General features: G+C 39.9%; 3 protein-coding genes across 5 annotated transcripts; 2 read left to right on the forward strand and 1 right to left on the reverse strand.

The window, feature by feature from the left end:
* Positions 1-352: 352 nt before the first annotated feature.
* dusp26 (dual specificity phosphatase 26) lies at positions 353-9,573 on the forward strand. 2 transcript variants are annotated; one of them, XR_014750850.1, is made up of 6 exons: positions 353-455; positions 885-1,063; positions 5,437-5,648; positions 5,808-6,053; positions 9,301-9,405; positions 9,550-9,573. XR_014750850.1 is itself a non-coding variant. In XM_084693449.1 (4 exons), the coding sequence occupies exons 2-4, from the start codon at positions 885-887 to the stop codon at positions 6,011-6,013; spliced, it is 597 nt and encodes a 198-aa protein (XP_084549575.1). In that variant the 5' UTR covers positions 353-455; the 3' UTR covers positions 6,014-8,326. The 2 variants fall into 2 exon arrangements, 1 of the variants encoding a protein (XP_084549575.1); XM_084693449.1 differs by lacking the exons at positions 9,301-9,405; positions 9,550-9,573 and having other exon boundaries at positions 5,808-8,326.
* LOC146220710 (RING finger protein 122) lies at positions 9,551-13,791 on the forward strand. 2 transcript variants are annotated; one of them, XM_084693455.1, is made up of 6 exons: positions 9,551-9,687; positions 9,948-10,101; positions 11,161-11,206; positions 11,369-11,410; positions 11,884-11,966; positions 12,732-13,791. In XM_084693455.1, exons 2-6 carry the CDS (start codon positions 9,992-9,994, stop codon positions 12,844-12,846), a joined length of 396 nt encoding a protein of 131 aa, XP_084549581.1. In that variant the 5' UTR covers positions 9,551-9,687; positions 9,948-9,991; the 3' UTR covers positions 12,847-13,791. The 2 variants fall into 2 exon arrangements, with proteins under 2 accessions (XP_084549581.1, XP_084549582.1); XM_084693456.1 differs by having other exon boundaries at positions 11,887-11,966.
* Positions 13,792-15,924: 2,133 nt separating this feature from the next.
* Positions 15,925-19,286, reverse strand: ppiab (peptidylprolyl isomerase Ab (cyclophilin A)). Its single transcript, XM_084693453.1, has 5 exons — positions 19,128-19,286; positions 17,417-17,447; positions 16,902-16,990; positions 16,562-16,734; positions 15,925-16,395 (listed from the first exon to the last, which is right to left on the reverse strand). Exons 1-5 carry the CDS (start codon positions 19,194-19,196, stop codon positions 16,263-16,265), a joined length of 495 nt encoding a protein of 164 aa, XP_084549579.1. The 5' UTR covers positions 19,197-19,286; the 3' UTR covers positions 15,925-16,262.
* Between the last annotated feature and the right edge of the window lie 703 nt (positions 19,287-19,989).

The raw sequence follows: 19,989 nt of genomic DNA on the forward strand, positions 1-19,989 counted from the left end.
GTACTCTGAAGACTTCACAATAATTGCATGCATCTCCTATTATTCATACAATTGGTTCCATTTCAGAAATCAGCTATTGCCTATACTATAGCCTAATTTATTGCCTGTTCATTTCCTGCTATAGCCTAAACATTAGTCTACATTTAACAGCATCCTTATTTCGATTTTGATAACCCCAAAGTCAGTGTGAATAGACATATAGATAGGGTTCTAATAAAAAGTTGTCGCAGATTTCAACGTAACCTGTTGATGGTGAATGGACTGTTGATGGGTGTACGGACTACATGTGCATTATCTACAACTGTGTTGTATGGAATATCCACCAATCCCCATCTTATAGTGAGGACATGGCCGCTAATGTGGGGTTTCTGTAGCTGTATGAGGAAAGAGAAGGCACGGGTAGGAGAGACGCGCGCAGAATCGCACGGTTAGACGGAGACATTTTCACAGGAGAGGTGGGTTTGATCCATTATCTAGTCGATTTGTTAGATTATATTTTAGATGAAAGGCGCCATTGTGTTTTGGTATACGGATAATAGAAAACCTTGTTAGGCCTACAGTTTTGAAATCAGTATATAGAATATTAGTGAGAAATTATTATTCTGTTTTCTTTGATCTGAGTAACGTTGTCGTATAACGGTGGGTTGGCAATGGAAACATGATCGAACTAAACAAACAAAAAAACAGGATAATTTTTATTGTGGATCAGGGTGCTATGTTTAGTGCTTTAGCTACTTTCAAAAACCTAACAAAGAGTGCTGTCAAATTGTTACAACCCAGATGCAGTCTAACGATTTGGTTTGTGTGTAACATAATTAATTATTGCTCTAGCATTGATATCTATAAGGCGCAGCCCAGCATCCGTTAACACGCGCGTTTTTCAGATGGCGTTCATGTCCCGGTTTTCCCGGTCGCGGAGCAGCTCAAGATCTCCCAACCGAAAAGATTCGGAGCGTGGTTCACCGGTGCTGACGGTTTCCGAGCTCGAAAGACTCCTCTACACTGGAAAAACAGCATGCAACCATGCAGACGAAGTGTGGCCAAGACTCTACATTGGTGATCAGTGAGTTAAATAAGACATCAAGGCATTTCTAAATAATGACAACAATGTAAATTGTAAATCATGTAGCCTAGGTATGCGGGCCCGGTTCTAAGGCCAGCCCCCCCCCTCCCCCTCCACACACACACTGTATTTTATGTCGGCTCAGCCAATCATAAAAATGTTTCGTTAAAACAATACTTTTGACTAAACGCTGATGGGTGGTATAAAAGTCGAAGACAGCAGCAAGAGAGATGCGCTGCGAAGTTTCTGGGCTGTTTCCCCCAAAAGCATCGTAAGCCTAAATTGATTTTAGAATCCACCGTACGATGGATATTAGTTTTACGGGCCGTTTCCCAAAGCCATCGTAGCTAAAGAGGCTCTTCAAAATGCTCGTGGATTAACGAGAGCTAAATGTCCTAGATCGCTAAATGCATCTTAAGCAAAGAGACTAAGTGGAGACACTTGTAAATTGTAAATTAATGAAACCTGCTTTATTTTTTATAGCCTACTATTTTTAACCACAAGATATAAATTAATCATAAAAAGAAATATGATATAGCCCATGTAAAACGTTTTCTGTGCCGACAGTAGGCCTAAACTATTTTTTGTGCAGTCTACCGTGATTACTCAATTATTTTAATCTTCAACAAGTGTTGAAGTTGCGACAGAACACTCACATTTCCGCACCCGGGATGCGTACTAGTTCTTAAGTCAGGTACGAAAATTGTTGCTATGAATGTAGTCGGTGTGTATAGGTTTAAACTCACTCCTAAACTAGCCTAGCCTATGTAAAGGCTACCCGCGTCAACGAATAGCTAGCTAGCTTTGCTTTGATATAGCTGGTAGTGGTAGCGCCTGGGAAGTCAGAGATGGCGTGTTCGAACATCAGCCCGTATAACTCTGACGGAGCAAGACCACGTCTGTAACATGAGCTTGTTTGGGAAATGCATAAGAAATCATGATCGTTATTTCTTAACGTGCGTTACCCAAAGATCCTTTAAATAGAACCCTAACCCTTTTTTCTGGTTGGTTGGGCAATCAATTATTTATGTTAAATTATTTTTATCCTTGCTTTTTTAAAGGGGTGATTGACTGGGTTTTTGGGGTATTTCACACGGTTCCTTAACGTCTCCGAATAGGGTATGTAACATTTGTTGGGCTGAAAATGGCCCGGGTGCTGTTCTATGCATAGACATAATCAAGAGTAGACGCTACATTGGTTGCTGGGCGCGACAAATGCAGCCACCATCTTGGAAATTGCAAATTCCTAGTTGCTTAGCATCAGAATTAACAAAATGCCAGCACTGTGCAGTATATTCCTGCTCAAATCGGAATCGTAAACAAGGCTCGGGGGATTACTTTTCACAAGTAAGATTAGGCCCTTCACATTACCGTATCGGTTGTATTTTGTAAAAATAATAACCATGTCCTATATCATAGCTACATGTATGACCTTTGCAGCAAAGCAAACCGCGTGAAAATCAGTTCGGTATTCAGTTCGGTATGATTAACTAAGTGCGCTGACAGCTCATTGCCCCAGCCAAACAGATTACACTGAGTGGAGCGGTTGCCCCTTCCAAGATGGCAGTCCCATGGCTCGTCAGCGCCAGTAAGCAGTAGCGATCGATGTGGCGTCTACTCTTTATTAGCCTGTCTATGGTTCTATGCCCCCTGATGCTTCAATTGAATTTGTCCTGGGAAAAAACGCTAGGTTTTCTCCTTTTGGTAAGATCATGAATATATAGATGAGCTGCGCGCTGATTGGTTGGTTTACAACAAGTGAAGCTGCGGAACAAAGGTGCAACAGCACTCATTGAAACAAGAGCGGAGACTTGAAATAAAAACGTAGGCAACAAATAAATGTATTGTGTCAACACTGTTTTCAACAGATTGACTAGATATCATTTGAAATGATTACATTAGTTGTTTCCACTTCTGTTGTCGAAGCAAACAGGATCGACTTAGGTGGATAACGTTAACACTAGCCTACAGCTTAGGAAACAAACTATTGTGATTCAACTCAGTTTAGCTCAAACTAACTGAATCTTGAATTGTGGATTTACACAGATTTACAACACAGGTTATTTATTTGAATGAAACACAGAGGTGAAATCAGTTTCATTTTCGAGATTCAACAGACATTCATATTCGTACCTCCGCGTCATATTTAGGGACCGGGGTAAAAGATTTGACAGTCCGAATGTTTTTTCAATATCTTTGTCAAAATCCACCATACCAACTTCGAATTTGTTCCACATTCTTCTACTACTGACTGACCAATTTGTACAACCTTTGGTTTGGTGATAATGTTGATTATTGATTAACCCATAGCCAATAAATCGAGAAAAACACAAATATTTCTGTGTTTCCTCAATAACTTTGTCAAAAATGAACATAGAAACTTCAGACCTGTTTCACATTATTCTATTCATAGCTGACCAAGTTGTCCAAGCTTTGGTTTGGTGATAAAGTTGATTATTGATTAACCTATATTGCCAATAAATCAAGAAAAACACCAATGTTTCAGTATTTCCTCAATATCTTTGTCAGAAAATTACCATAGAAACTTCAGACCTGTTTCACATTCTTCTACTACTAGCAGACCAACTTGTCCAAGCTTTGGTTTGGTGATAAAGTTGATTATTGATTAACCCTTTGCCAATAAATCAAGAAAAACACCAATATTTCAGTGTTTCCTCAATAACTTTGTCAAAAACGAACATAGAAACTTCAGACCTGTTTCACATTCTTCTACTACTAGCAGACCAACTTGTCCAAGCTTTGGTTTGGTGATAAAGTTGATTATTGATTAACCCATTGCCAATAAATCAAGAAAAACACCAATATTTCAGTATTTCATCAATATCTTTGTCAAAAATGAACATAGAAACTTCAAACTTATATTTTTAGGAAATACTGAAATATTGGTGTTTTTATTGACTTATTGGCTATGGCCCTGGTTAATCGATAATTGTCTTTATCACCAAAATAAAGCTTGTACAACTTGGTCAGCTCGGAGTAGAATAATGTGAAACAGGTCTGAAGTTTCTGTGGTCATTTATGACAAAGATATTGAGGAAAAACTGAAATATTGGTGTTTTTCTTGATTTATTGGCAATATAAATTAATCAATAATCAACTTTATCACCAAACCAAAGCTTGGACAACGTGGTCAGATAGAAGTAGAATAATGTGAAACAGGTCGGAAGATCTATGTTCAATTTTGACAAAATTATTGAAGAAACACTGAAATATTGGTGTTTTTGTTGATTTATTGGCTATGGGTTAATTAATAATCAACATTATCACCAAACCAAAGGTTGTACAAATTGGTCAGTCAGTAGTAGAAGAATGTGGAACAAATTTGAAGTTGGTATGGTGGATTTTGACAAGGATATTGAAAAAACATTCAGACTCTTTTACCCCAGTCCCTAAATATGACGCGGAGGTACGAATATGATTGTCTGTTGAATCTTGAATATGAAACTGATTTCACCTCGGTGTCAAGAACATGAAATAACGCTAGCCCCATTGCCAACAAACTAAATCATCACACATTTTACCGATGCTAGTTACAGGCAGGATACGTTAGCATTGCTAATAACTATTAGTAACAACATAATCCGACAGCTTCCAAATTGCAGTTTCAAAATAGTAGTGAGGAGTAAAGTGACATTTTGATAAGAAAGAGGTTTCAATGGACTTTGAGGTTTACTGTATGTCTATTTTACGCACCAAACTGTCATTTTATGACAAGGTAAAATCGATTTTGCAATCAATCGCCCCTTTAAGGCATTGATCAGTGTTGTAACTCAATTATTTTTTCAGAATATGATTGCACGCGGTGTATTAATGCGCACTGTATTTTTACTTTGAAGTGACCGGGAGCATTTTCCATAAGGCAAATTTAAGCCAGGCATGTCAATTACTTTCCCGTTTCTCCGTTTATTTGGTAAACTCGCTTTTCGGAACATCCCCCGATTTTTTCTGACATTTATTTTGTATTTTACCTGACGGCTTGGATGCGACTTCCATCAAAAATAGAAAAGCTAGAGTAACTGATCTGCGTGGAGGGTCGCGTCTGGAATGCTTCTGAAACGCGCCGCGTCTGGTGTGAACTACAGCATAGAGTGGCCGCGATCAACTGCGATCAACCGCAATCAGCTCCAAAAGTCGCGCCGCAGACGTGTCCGGTGTGAATAGAAATCGTCATTGCCCCCACTACTAAAGTGAGCTAGAACCGGGCCTGTAGGTATCTTCTATAAAAAAAATTACAACATCAACCATTTAGATATTTCTAGACTACTAAATATAATAATTTTGCCATTGATTGATGGGTCGATTAATTGGATCAACCTGTTGATCCATTGATTTCTCCTATAATGTTCTGCCAGAGATATAGCTTCAGATCGGCGAGAATTGACCAAACTGGGCATCACACACATCCTGAACTGTGCCCAGAGCAAGTGGCGAAGTGGGGCAGAGTTCTACGCGGGTATGGACATCACTTATCATGGCATAGAGGCTCACGACTCCCCCTCGTTTGATATGAGTGTCAACTTTTACCCAGCAGCAGAGTTTATCCACAAGGCTCTTAATAGTGGAGGTTAGTGTCTTTGCATTTGTATGTGTGTGAGTCTCTTTGCTCATTTATTTCCATGGAAATTCAATGTTAGCTCTGTTTTTTAACTGTTTTGGTCCTATAGTTGGTTTTGATATGATTCTCCATCTGTCTCTCTCTTGTCTCTCTCTCGTGTGTGTGAAGGTAAAGTGCTTGTCCACTGTGCGGTGGGAGTCAGTCGCTCTGCCACTCTTGTGTTGGCCTATCTGATGATCAGACAGAACCTCACCCTGGTGGATGCGATCAAGACGGTTAAGGACCATCGTGGGGTCATCCCCAACCGAGGCTTCCTCCGCCAGCTGAACGGGCTGGACATCATCTTGAGGGACAGCCGCAAGGCTTCACCGTAGAGCCCGAATCCAAGACCCACCCATCTGTAGTCAGCAACAGGTAACTCTTTGTTCTGAGGCTGAGAAATGTTATTTGTCACATGATGGCAGTTGGTGTCGACAACAGCAGGTAACATCCCCCCAAGGGCTCTATTAGATGGAAACAGAAAACCAGAGACTTTATCGTTCAAAGTAATTACAGAATTTTTACCTTCGTAACCAACATTTATTATCTGTTACCTCTTTTGTATGTCACAAATATATAAATGTAAACATGACATGAATTGGAACTTGCATTCCCAACAGGTCAGGAAACATTTTGCCTTGAATAAGTCTCCTTTCTGTTCTAAATTATTAGAGATCCTTGCCCTGAGATCTTACTGCTGTGTTGAAATTTAACATAATCATCTGTGCCTGTAGAGACACATTTTACCAACCACTGGTCTTGCCTAACATAAGTGCGTTAAGTTAAAACAATGTATACCTTGCTGTATTGGGTCTCAGTTTGAGGTACAAAATGCCTTATCAAGTGTTATTTTAACCTAGTTCTAGTTAACTCTGTTGCTAGATATAGTGCTCTGATCAGCGTTCACACACCTAGTGAATCAGGCAAAAGGGGACAAGCTGTAAGTCTACACAGATATGTAGCATTACAAAACTGAGGTGAATGAGTATGATACAAAGTTTCAAATTACTGCTACGGAACAATTTCAATTGGGTGTTAAATGTTTATGTATGATTCTCAACCAAAGGTATATGTAACTTCAAATATATCATTTTGTAATTCATATCAGTATTTTCTTACCTATCGAATAGTCATTTATGGATGGCGACGATGAAATACACAGTGAACGAAGAACTTCAGGTTAGATTACCTTCACCACCTTGCGTCACCTAAGACCTGACTGTTAGCTTGTTCTGTTAGCTTGTTGGTCATAACTACTGGTGTTACATCAAAGTTATTTGAAAATGCAAAAAGGCTGCATGTTCTACTAGCACACAACTTACTGTAGGAGGGGTGTTTAGTGTGCATCACTTACACTTGTCACAATTTTGAAATGGTTCAGTCAAAGCTACCAACTGCCAGGAGAACTGCACTATGTACTGTAATGGCTATATCTATTACAGCAAATGAAAGGATTCTACCTTTTTCAAGTCCAGGAGGTTTGTGTTCTGTTTGCAGGTCAAAGCAATTGATTGTCAGATAATGATCTGATTTGGAATATCTTTGATAAGGCTCTTTTTTGTCGTCTTATCGACTGATCAATACCTCAAGTATCTGCTTATTACATACTTCTGAGCATATGGTTTTTCTCATATTAAAAAGATGCCAACGACAAAAACAAAAAAACACCTACAGTATTTATAAGATACTAACAATGATATGGGAGCGATATGACTCAAAGAAAATGTAGGAAACTTTACAGTAGATCAAAATGAGAGCTGGGTGTGGCTGTACGGTGGACTTGTGGAGCGAGCTCTGTCTCCTTTCTGTATCACTGTCACTTTATCACTGCAAATGTATATTTGACTTCCCCGTCATATTATTCAAACTTGATGTGTTGTTGTCTCCCATATGATCAAGCTGATACCAGCCGGTGTGTCACTGCACAAAAATCTATCAACCATGGCATTTTGTACCAATCCAATGTAATGTGTATATTCCTTAGGGTATAGTTTATTTGGAGGGACTAGGAGGGATGGTTGAACAGGGGAAGGTGAGTCTGGACTAGTTCAGAAACAACTACTGATATCTTCAACAGCTAGTTTAAAGTTCATGGATCACTGAGAGAATCTTTCAGAACGTACATTTTGTAGAGTGTAATGGTGATGTACCTGTCTTCTGTTCTGTTTGGGGTTATATGCATGATAGCTAGCACCCAACCAAATTATCTCCGATCATGAAAACTAAAAGGTTGGAATAAGTGAGATCATATTTGAGTGAAGGAGCTACAGGTTGTTTCTGGACCAGGCCTTTTGCTGTTGTGTTGTTCTGTCTCTGCTGTTTGTGTCTGTGGAGGTTTTGTAGAGTGATCTGTGATCATTGTCTGTGCCTGTTTCTACTCACCAAACTGTCAATTTCTTACAAAACCCCTTTCTATAGGAATACTTGAATGATTTTTTATTCCTTATTTTTGTAGAACCGTGTGTGATAAGTTCAATGAAACACAAAAAATAAAAGATGTAATGACGCCTTAACCTGTGTTATGAATGTTGGTTAAAAGTTGGCTTTTGATTTATCAAGAATGCTTTATTATGGCTTATATTGTGTATTTCAAATAGTTGTTTTGATATTTCTGTAATATTTGGAATTGGAAATATATACATCTCTCAGATGTGCCTGTTTCCTGTGGTAATTTATTTAAAGTAATTTGTCTAGCTATGTAGAACTACCAACATGTATTAGTAGATAACCAAGTTTGCTGTTGCAACACTTCTAATTAGAGGCTACTAGTGTACATTGCCTGTGATGCAGTGGGTGCAACACACACAAACACAGATTTCTGGAACTATCCACACAGTGGACAGTGCACAGTGCTTGTGATGAAGTAGGTGAGTATAGTTTTACCCTTACAAACATGTAGACATTTAATTACATAAGTAATCTAACATGCACAATGGTTGAGCCAGTTGTCATAGGCCCTACCCACTTTATATTGTCTGTGTGTGAGCTATTTCATCTTTACAGTAAATCCTTTGAAATAAGGTGACTTAATGTTATGCCCTGCTCACCTGGCCTTATTGTCGATATTGCAGAGTCCGCCTGTCTTTAATTTGTCATAGAAAGCGGTGCACTTAATAGGAATATAAACGTGTTCATGAACCACTCATCAGAGAAATACAGCATTTCAACTTCACACAGTGTCGTCGAGGGAGATCGGTGGCTCAAGCGCTTAGTGGAGCTCAGTTCAACGTCAACCGCTGCACCGCACGTCCTTGGGTCCTAAAACGGTCACTTGCAAAATAACAATTTTCCACAGTGCCCGGTTCCCAGATAATCGCTGGACACTCGCTGCCCTAAATCCACCTATAAAACCAGATAGATAGACACAGATACACAGAGATGGATTACATTATAGATAAATTCATGCAACCAAACATGCTTCCTTTCGCTGGGATACATTTGATTTAAGTTTATGTTCCTCCAAGGTAATTACATACTTTTTTTCAATAAACATCACTGTGCCAGCATTCAGGAAGTCTTCAAATAAGATCAAGATGTTCTTGCACATATTTAACGGCTTCTTCTTCCCACCACATTTTTTTTTCTTGTTCTTTTTCCTTTGTTTTGTTTAATTCCACAACAGTGCTCTGATTTGGACCACTGATCGGCAGAACAGAACAGAAGCAGCTGTCTCAGATTGGTGCGAACGTCTGTCTCTCATCCAGGGCGGACGTTGAGCAGGCTACAAGTAAAGCAGAATTTTCTTCGTTGTTTTGCACTTGGAAAGTTGTGTTTGATGATACTTCACGCTATATGCGAAATATTCAGGTGTTGATTAGTTGTAGTAAAATATCCTTAATTAACAGTGGTCATTTGTGCCGATCTTGGTGAGATTTAAAGATTTGATACCAAGGGGTGGACTGTATCTGAGGTTGGAGCATGGTTGTGGACTCGCAGACACAGCCGCAGAAAAATAATGTTGACAAACCTAGGATGGCTCCGCGTTGCTGAGGCGCCCATTTCACTAAAGGTAATGCTTTACCGATAACAGTGCCCAGCACACACTTTCAGTGTTTGTCATTAATGATTATGTTACCAACAGATTTATATTTAACTTTTGTCGTGGTACAGACGATTTCTCCCCCCATATTAAAATGTCAGCTGGCAAATGATTGTCATTGAGCAACAGATGTCATTCACTGTCGATTAAACCGTAGGAGGTCTCCTACTCATGCTGCACCATCCTTTGAAAGACATTGTGTGTTACCTTACACCTGATTACATTTTTAGGTAACATATTCAACATCTGAGGTTGGAGGGGGAGGTCAGGTGCCATGTCTCCTGTGGCCTACCAGGATCTTCCTCTCAACATCTACATGGTTATATTTGGAACAGGGATTTTTGTCTTTGTCTTCAGTCTCATCTTCTGTTGCTACTTGTTCAGGTACAGACCTTGCATACTTTCATCTCTCCTTGACTTTTTGCCTATTTTGCCCTGTTTTTATTCTTTTATCCTTCCCTCCAAGATCTGAATTTGGTATTCTGGAATTGTACTTGTATTTGTTTGAAATCATCAGGATCAAGTCTCTTTGCGTTGAGATTTACAAGGTCCTGCTATTGTGCTGTTGTTGTTGTTGTGGGCTCTTTCCCTAGCTCATACAAACCAAGAACAGGCTTTGTTTCCTTTGTCCTGAAGTACTTCCCATCTAAAACAATCATCTGCAGATCCTTATCACTGCTTGTTTGTCCCTGAAACTATTTTAGTCTCCAGGCACTAGCCTCACAACTGTTACTGTAGTGACTTCCCACCTAGCCATCCAGTCTGCCAGACACACTTAAATATTTTTCTTTTTACGGGCACTGCTTTTTTTCTTTAAAGGGTCCTTGAGTTCTAATGAAGTGTGATTGCATTCATGTCTCAACAACCACATCAATGCCCTGTGATTGTGGTCACACTACCATAGAGTTGTTTCAGACAGACAATATGTCTGCCTTCTTGTCCTGTCTTCACTGACTCTTTTGTCGTGCTAGCTCCTCAGCACAGGACCAGTCGTAACACAATTGCATTTAGTTATTTGCATGATTGTAATGGAAGACGTCTGATGATACTGTATATTCAAATAGTCAAGATGCCTGATTAATACAATGATCCTTATAATAAATAAATAAATAAATAGCTTCGAGAGCGTACGACAAAGCCTTCTACTAATTATTAGGGGTGGGGGGAAAAATCAACCAGAAAAATAGTAATAAAAAAACAAAACAATATATAATGTTTGTTTTGTTTTGTTTGTTTTTTTTTCTCTGAAAAATCGGGAATCGATTTTTAATCAAATCGTGATCCCAGGAATCAATTCTAATCAAATCGTGAGGTACCAAAAGATTCCCACACCTACTAATTATATTATCTCTTCAAACCCGTCCAAATGACCTTCCTGATCTCAACCCAGTGTGAGGTACTTCAACTTTCACTTGTTTCTCTTCTGTTTGTTTTCCTTCCCAGTAAATTAAGGCACCAAGCCCAAAGACAGAAGTTTGGCTATAAAACGGTGAGCAGCTCACCAAAACATCACACTTTGTGGCCTACTTTGAGTTACCGCAAAGCACAGTGTGTTTTACCACTTAATACTGTAATAACTAACTATCATGTGAATACATCATTTACAAATACTATTTTTCAAACCATTTGTTACGAATGTAATATTTAACAGGTGGTGTTCAAAGATGATCCGAAGAAATTAAATCTACATGGGGTGAGATTTTGATGTAGCTACTCTATCAACAAGCTGTTATTAATAAACAGATTATCTCTGATAATCTTTGAATGTTGCTCATTCCCAGTTCAATTCAATTGAATACATCTATATTGTCTCCAAGGGGCAATTCTGGTGCAGCATAAAAAAACCCAGAAAAAAACAGAAAGAGAATCATACTGGATATACAACCACATAACTGTTACTGTATAAACAACAAATAATATCAAGTATGAAGTTTGCAGGACAAGTTATCAGAATATTTGTGCAACAAAAGGGGGCAGACGATAGTTCATGATTGATGGCAGCTATATTGCTACATTAAAAATGAAGGAGGCTTGAGCTCCAGACAGACCCTGTAGCTTATCTCTGCCCAGAGGGTGGGACTCCTGTTGCAAGGGCTTCCAACCTCCCTCATTTTCTATAATTCTCGTGGACCTCTCCTTCTGTCCACCTTTCTCTCCCACACACAGCAGACGTGTGCCGTGTGTTTAGAAGACTTCAGGCTGAAAGATGAGCTTGGGGTGTTGCCATGCCAACATGCCTTTCATCGAAGGTAAGTGGGCAGGAAATGTCAAAGTGCCACCGTCTCCATCCTCACAGCTAGCTCTACTTTAAATATAACACAGTATGTGTAAGATAACTCTGGTCACTCCATTTTTCTGTTCAAGTCATATCAGCTCCAACTATGGAATAGTAGCATGTGGTGGGATGTGCAAGCTTTGGCCCTACCCTGCTGAAGCATACCTGCTGTGAACTAAGCCTTACTTAGGAAAACCAGAACGATTGAAAGCATTTGTAATCCTTACAAATATTTCTATTGATTGCTTCAGTGTGTAAGGTGGGTGTCATTGTTGTTAGTAGAGTTAGTCGAGGGGTTTAAATCTGCCAGAAGATACAATTCTTTGTTTTTAGGATTTAAAGGCAGGGTGTTTAGTGTTTTTGAGAATCACTTTTTGTCATATTTTCCTAAATAAACTTGACATCTTGATAGCAACCAATACATATAAAGGTTTGACGGTATTATGAACTCAATCCAACATCTGTGGCCGTCGCAAGACTATTATAAACACAACCAATCATTAGGCCATGATTGGATGGGCTACTTGTCTGTCTTCCTACCTACCTGTGCGCACACTGCCCCTGCACTCAATGTGTGTTACTGTAGTTGGGAGTGGCTATGAAGGGAGGGGTGGGATATTTTGTTTTTAATCGTGTCAAACAGAAGCTAAAATAGCTAGCTTCGCAAAACTTGCCTAACCCAGCTTCAAACCGTTTTCTATTGTACTTTCACTCAGGTTTGGTTGTTTGTCCACCACAGGTGCCTGTTGAAATGGCTGGAGGTTCGCTGTGTGTGCCCCCTGTGTAATAAACCAATCACTGGACATCCTGAGCAGCGCCACAGCTTGGGCACATTACTGGATGAACTGATATAGCACATCCCCATGCCTACCAAAGATACCTACCAACAACAATTCTGTGCCAGGACAATACTAGCATCCTGCTAGTAATAAGTGGAAATTACATTACATTTAGTCATTTAGCAGACAGTCTTATCCAGAGCGACTTATAGTAAGTACAGGGACATTCTCCCCAAGGCAAGTAGGGTGAAGTGCCTTGCCAAAGGACACAACGTCATTTTGCACGGCCGGGAATCAAACTTAATCACACTTAATCACAGCAGTTTACTTCTATGAAGAGACATTGATTAAAGCTAATGGAAAGACTGTTTCTTAAAGACCAGTCATAATACATGATTTGGATTTGGATTTTGAAGACAATTTATGTTGTGAAACAAACAAGGAACATGAGTGCATTGTGGGAAACATTGTTCTCAAAAGGACCATGGTGTTTATATGTTGCAAGAGAAACACACCCCTGCCTTAAATGCCTGTCATTTTAGATAAAAATGGGTACCTTACAATCTCCTGTACAAAATGTTATGTTGTAATGTCATTGTTATTGAGTATAATGTGATTAGGTGTAATCCAATATTTTCAGTTGCAGCAGATAGAAATAGATCAACTCATACACCTGAAGCAATCTTCACCTCATTCCATGCCATTAGAGGTCTACCAAAACCAACTGAATGCTGAAAATTTGAAGATAACTCCTCTTAGAAGTGCTTTGAAGTCAATGTATTAACCCTTGTGCTGCCTTCGGGTCACAATGACCGTGCTGTGGGGGGTGTGAGACAGCCCGACAGTTAAAAGAAAATGCTTCACTTTATGTTTTAATTTTAAGTTATTTTAAAGGTAAAGTTGTCGCAACACATGGGGGGGTCACAATGACCCGAAGATATTATCTGATGTCAAGTGCCCATTGTTCTTAGTCATTGTTATGGTTACCTCGTTGCACTGGATTAAAACAGAAAAAATATGGTTATGATTCCCCGAGTATGTCATGTCTAAAAAATGCAAAGAGTAATGATGTTTGTATGGAATTGGAATCGTTTTAAAATCAGGTGAGGTGGATGCTTCCCTCATTTGAAGACACCAGTTATTACATTTGTTCTCAATTGCATAAACACTGAACTCATGTTGCTAATTGTACAATCAGATACAAATAAAGAAAACATGTCATTGAAAAAACACAACCACTCAAAACTGATTTCACTTGTTTCAAATGATGTGACACAACCAGGGCCGACGCGAGTACCTTCGCCGCCCGAGGCAAGGCCTAACCCACCCTAAAGACAAGAAGAAGCACATTGATCACGTTTACTCCTTAGATTTTTGTCCCTTTTAGTATTTTGTACTGTAGTACAGTGCATTGTAGGCTGTATACTGTACAATGAACAAATTGCAAAGTGCTTTCCATTTGTTAAAGTAACAGTACTGACTGCTCAATAGATTTTGACTGTTTGCAGGTTCATATCAACAAAGAACAAGATTGAGTTGTGAGTAGTGAGATGCAGGGTACAGTACTGTATAGGGGTACAAGGAGGAGTAAGAACCAAAAAATTGCAAAGAGCAAAGCAGAGTAGTAATTTCTGATCAATTTTGAGCTACTATAATAGAAAATGTTTTTGTTCATCAAAAGACAATGATGGATAAATATAAAATTTGTTTTGAGATAAAAAATGTTTTAAAAATGTTTTAAATAACATATAGTTCTCCCTGAATCTAAAACACACCTTTTTTTTAGAACACTACACACAATTCCCTGCATTTGGCACAATTTTTATGAAGAAAATCTTCTGTTTTCACAAGGAACACACTGCCATTCAAATATGCACACTGACTCATCACATGGGCAAACACCTGTCACACAGTTTTGCAATCAGCAATCAGAGCTTTAGCATAAAACGGCAACAAGTGACCACTTCTGTTTTTGAGCAATGGATGCCAACATTGGAAACAGAGGCAGAGGCAGAGCCAGAGGGAGAGAGAGTAAGAGTGAGAAGAGGGGGACGAGGATGAGTCAGGCCAAGGACTGTCCGCTTTGACCATGTGGTCAACCAAATGGTCTAACAATGAGGGAGGCTGGGCAAAGAGTACAGCCCCATTTGAGGAGGTACACTGTAGCATCCATCATCTGGACTTTCCAAAATGAGAATAGGTAAGAAATCTACTCTCACTACAAAATTACAGTAGGACTACTGCATATCAATACAGTACTCAATGAGTACTACAGTATTGCCTGTGGACTGTTCTGTAGGACCGTAAAAATAAAGTATGTTTCAAGTATTTGGGAAATGTATTCCTACTTTGTATTCCTACACAGTATTTACAGTAATTTACTATTGTTTGGCAGAACTGAAAGATTCCAAACACAAAGTGGTCGGGAACGTCTGAAACTGAAATCATGAATTGGTCCTAGAAAATAACGCCATAACATGGCAAATACAAAAAATGACAAAATAATAATAATGTAACTGTATACAGTAAATTAATCTGTTGTTTTGTATGTAAACCACTGTATGTGCAACTTTGTGTTGGTTGGGATGTACTGTGTACATTGATTTTTGATGGAAAAAATAAAAAATATTTGTTCTTGTGTATGTGTGTCATGTGTATAGAGACAATTCTCAAATATTTTACAACACACTTATGTATGTACTGTCTGTAGTAAGTGTAACACTGAACAAAAGGCCTAAACTCACTATGATGAATGAAGAAGTGTTTTCCATTGATCATAGTGTTTTCCATTGAGCACATCAGTGTTCAAATGGTTCTTATAAATGTATATTCAAATGATGGTTTGTGTGTGTCATTTGAAAACAAAATACAATTTTGAGATTAAATAACAATAATAATTTTGCAGGAGAAGTGTCGGGTTTTGCCCATTGTGTGTGTGTCTTTTGATTTGTGTGTAGAGTTCTGTGAGTATGAGGTATGCTTTCAGAAAATGTGTGTAACCAATCGAGAAAAAATGTAATCTATCCATCGATCAGCCTGTGCAATGCTGCCCTCTGGTGGTAGAAGAGGCCATTTGCAACAACTTGACTAGTACATGTGAAAGCAGTCTGAAAAAGGGTGCCATGCCATCACAAACACTGAATGAGACAAACATTTAAGGAGTCTTTTGTCACTTTAATCAGATTTTGTTAAACAAATGTGGTCCTGATGGTACATTTCAAATGCAAAAAGGTAAGTGACAACCGAAACTGACAAAGGACAAAAAAAACATCTCTACTGAGGAATGATTACAAAAATTAATTCCAAGGATAAAAGGACAATGCCATTTAACTTCAGTGGGTGGGATTGAGTGAGGTGGGACGGAATGGGTAAGGAAGGAAGTCAGATGCTTGTAGCTAGGTGGGGTTTGGAGGGGGATCGGAGGTGGGGGTGAGGGAGTGGATGGATGGAGTTGCTCAGATCATGGCAGGTTTCGAGGGAGATCAAGAAATTCAGAGCTCTCCGGAATCTTCAATCTTTATTGTGACGCTGCATTTGCCACTGCTTGAACCCTTCTTCTCCATGTCCCTGATCACGTCAATGCCGTCGACCACGGTGCCAAAGACCACGTGCTTCCCATCCAGCCTATGGGGAGGGATGGAAAGAGATGAAAACACTCACTAGCAAGACAACACCACACATTAACCAAGACTGCTTTTTGCTTGTCTATTGAAAAAGATTTTAACAGTACTAAAATATCAACAGTTTCACATTTCCACAAGTAACCACAAGGATGCGCAAGGGGTCTCACCAGGCGGTATCGGCCGTGCAAATGAAGAACTGGGATCCATTGGTGTTGGGTCCAGCATTGGCCATGGAGAGGCAGCCCATGCCAGTGTGCTTCAGCACAAAGTTCTCATCCTCAAACTTGTTGCCGTAGATGGATTTGCCTCCAGTTCCATTATGGTTGGTGAAGTCACCACCCTACGAGAAAGATGACAACAGGAATGCAAGTAAGCCCGGCCTGTACATAGCTTCATGTGGATTTTCCAAGGGGAAACCAAAACACACATAAGAGCAACAACCGACCACTGTCAGCCCAAAAAGAAATCATTTAACATCTCAACTGACTGTGAGATGGCAAGCCTTACCTGGCACATGAACTTGGGAATGACACGGTGGAAGATGGAGCCCTTGTAACCAAACCCCTTCTCCCCAGTGCATAAAGCGCGGAAGTTTTCTGTGGAAAGATCCATACATATCTGTCAGCCTACCCCTGTTGACTTGGGAGGTCACTCTCCAATCTGCAGACACTATAGAAGCTGAAGCATATAGGCCATGTCTTTAGGGCCTGATTCACAGGCTGTGAATGAGAGCATAGAGCTGAAAATAGCCAAGCCCCACTCAATTCAGTCAGAAACATTGCATTACTGTGGTGATCTTTCAAGGCTCTTCAACTAGAAGCTGCAGACATACTGAGAAGAATTGAATTTAGACTGCATTAACACGATTTACTGTCCTACCACATCCCACCCAAATACTTTGAACCTTGTGGAGGTGGAGAAAACCCCAGCTTCAGTAAGTTCCCTTGCAGAAAGATCAGTTGCAGAGAGTTCACAGTGTGACAGATATTATTTACAAAGTAGTTTTAATTTAACTTGCTCACCTGCAGTTTTTGGAACCACATCTGCCCTGAGCTGCAATGCAGAGTAGAGAAGGTTTGTTAGAATACACAGTTTACTACAGAAAGGCCCTCGTATTATCCTCAAGTATTATTAGAAGTTTTTTTATGAACTAATGGAAAATATGTATACATCTGAAACTATTTGCGGCAAATCACAACTAGGGTGGTGAGAACAATTAGTCAATAGGCTTAAATGCAAGTCATTCATTTCCAGACAAGACATCCTGCACCATATTACATCACTAACCACCGTGACATCTACGATGGAAGTTGACGCCCTTTCCTACCCGCTCTCATTTAAGTGATATGGGAATAACATACACTAATAAAAAAATGGCAGGCGATTAGTGGCAGCCACTACATTCTGAAAGCTTCTATTCCAAAAGGACATCCTAGGAAGCAGACAGTCGGTACTGCTGCCTGCTTGTAGCGTAAAAGCACATGCCCACACACACACACAACAACACACACACACACACACACACAAAACTGATCCTTCATCCCGCCCACTACCTCCTACCATACGAGCAAAGGACCCACCCACATCTGGAGCGGTACTTTTCCACTCCGAAACAGGGAAGTTCAAGGCGCCAGTACGCCAACATGTATTTGTTAGACCATCCTCGGGACACACCCGGATACGTGTATAATTTTTCCATTTAGTGAAAAAAGCTAAGAGGGTGTGGGATGAGCGTTACTTTTTACAGTCAATGGATTCGCGCTTTGTACATGACACTTCATTGGGTGGATTGTCTTTCTGCATCAAAACAAAGGAGTCAGCTGCACAGCCACGTGCTCCCACGGCAAGAAATGACAATAGGTTATCTATGACAGACTATCCAGAAAAATGAAGGAATACGAGAAAAAGTCATTATTTTTTGCCTTCTTATGGGGCAGAGTAATGTGCCGTAAGGTGCGCACGGATAATAGGAATGCATGAAATTTATTAAACGCATTTCCTCTTGTTAGGGCGCTGGGTGTTCAGATGACAATGAGCGTATGCTGCCGTTCAAGCATCAGTGTTGCACGATGCAATATTCGGGCAAGAATATAGGCTATCCTCTGCATCTTCTTGAATATTCTATTAGGAACTATGTGCGGTGTGATTGCTTAATGGCTTGATCTCCTGATAAGCATCACCAGACACAAGGTGGAGAACATAATGGCATCTGTGTACAAATATACTGTTTTTAACCTTTAACCCTATAACAAAAAGGACACCCTCCCCTTTTCAAAATGGCATCAGTGCCATAAAAATGCGAAAATGGCGACCGGCAATAAATAGTCGGGCCGGGAAAGTTGGGGTGAAACAAAATGTTCCCTTAATGCTTTCTCCCCGCATTGCCCCGCACACCTGGCAGGTGCCGATGAACGACCGAGCCAACAGACATACTGCATTCCACACCACACTATAGCAAGACATAATCAGTTCAACCAAAACATCTTACTTGATGTTTACAGTTGATAAGCGTCAATTACTGGTAATGGGATATACACCAAAGAGAAACTGCTTTACGCTACACATTCAAAACAATACGGTGTGTGCAAATAAAACACGTGAATTTGACAGCACTGCAGCAGGTGCACGTCACAGAAACCTTGTAATAAGCATTTCTGAGTTAAAGCAAGCAAAAAGAAAAGTTGCCAATTTTGTTCCCAGTGCAAGCCTTTTGACGCGCTGATAAAATCTTACCTCCATTACAATCCTGCCAGCTTTCTGGTCGCCGATAGCAATGTCAAAGAAAACTTTAGGTTTTGCCATGTTTGGAATAAGCTTTTTATTTCGTGCAAGTACAGTACGTTATTGTGGCCGTGCGGTGCCGCAGCTGAATCGGAACGGGAATGTAAATTGCTACACAAATTATATATGAGGACCTTGTGAGGCGCCGTAGATGATGGAAACCTATAGGATACAAGAACCACTGAGCGGCACAAGTTTCAGCCAATAAACTGTCTCTTGTATGCATGTATTACACAATTGATCCAATCCCCTGTACGCCAATTTGATCCGTGAAGTTTGGAGGGACCGACACTTGATTGACATTGGATTTGGCCCATCGTGGTACATATTAATGACGATATCGAATGCTACTAGAGATTCTTCTCAGATGCTACCCAATGATCTGCCTGGAAACTGGTGGGTGTGTGTCTGCTGTAACCACGGTCACTCAATGTGGGCCTTGGGTGTGTCCTAAATAAAATCGCCATTAAAGCACTAGCATAAATGACTGAACATCATGTCAAATTCCTTACATTTCTATTAATTAAATTATAATTTGAGTTTTTTTAACGGTAGGTGCATTGTTAAAATAAAACAAGCATTACTACAGTTATCATTTTCTATCGTGAGCTATTCTAAATACTGTCTGACCCGTACAAAGCCGGTGTATGCGCGTACAGTTTGTCAGCATGTTGGGGAGCCACGCCTGTAATGTTGCGGGTGAATCGATTGTATCGGGTTGCTGACTAGCGCCTGGGTTCTGCTGAACATGGGATGACGTCAAGGTGTTCGCTCTCCTCACACTTCCCATGAAGAACAAATGCAGTAAAAGAAA

This window comes from Hypomesus nipponensis, chromosome 27 (assembly GCF_054491055.1).
Source record: "Hypomesus nipponensis isolate SF chromosome 27, ASM5449105v1, whole genome shotgun sequence".
NCBI lineage: Eukaryota > Metazoa > Chordata > Actinopteri > Osmeriformes > Osmeridae > Hypomesus > Hypomesus nipponensis.

Coding starts and splice junctions, on each gene's coding strand:
- dusp26 (XM_084693449.1), top strand. CDS start 885: ATGGCGTTCATGTCCCGGTTTTCCCGGTCGCGGAGCAGCTCAAGATCT. Junction 1,064..5,436: donor AGACTCTACATTGGTGATCA/GTGAGTTAAATA, acceptor ATGTTCTGCCAG/AGATATAGCTTCAGATCGGC. Junction 5,649..5,807: donor CAAGGCTCTTAATAGTGGAG/GTTAGTGTCTTT, acceptor GTGTGTGTGAAG/GTAAAGTGCTTGTCCACTGT.
- LOC146220710 (XM_084693455.1), top strand. CDS start 9,992: ATGTCTCCTGTGGCCTACCAGGATCTTCCTCTCAACATCTACATGGTT. Junction 10,102..11,160: donor TTCTGTTGCTACTTGTTCAG/GTACAGACCTTG, acceptor TTTCCTTCCCAG/TAAATTAAGGCACCAAGCCC. Junction 11,411..11,883: donor AGAAATTAAATCTACATGGG/GTGAGATTTTGA, acceptor TCCCACACACAG/CAGACGTGTGCCGTGTGTTT.
- ppiab (XM_084693453.1), bottom strand. CDS start 19,196: ATGGCAAAACCTAAAGTTTTCTTTGACATTGCTATCGGCGACCAGAAA. Junction 16,735..16,901: donor TTCCCAAGTTCATGTGCCAG/GTAAGGCTTGCC, acceptor TCTTTCTCGTAG/GGTGGTGACTTCACCAACCA. Junction 16,396..16,561: donor TGCACGGCCGATACCGCCTG/GTGAGACCCCTT, acceptor CCCTCCCCATAG/GCTGGATGGGAAGCACGTGG.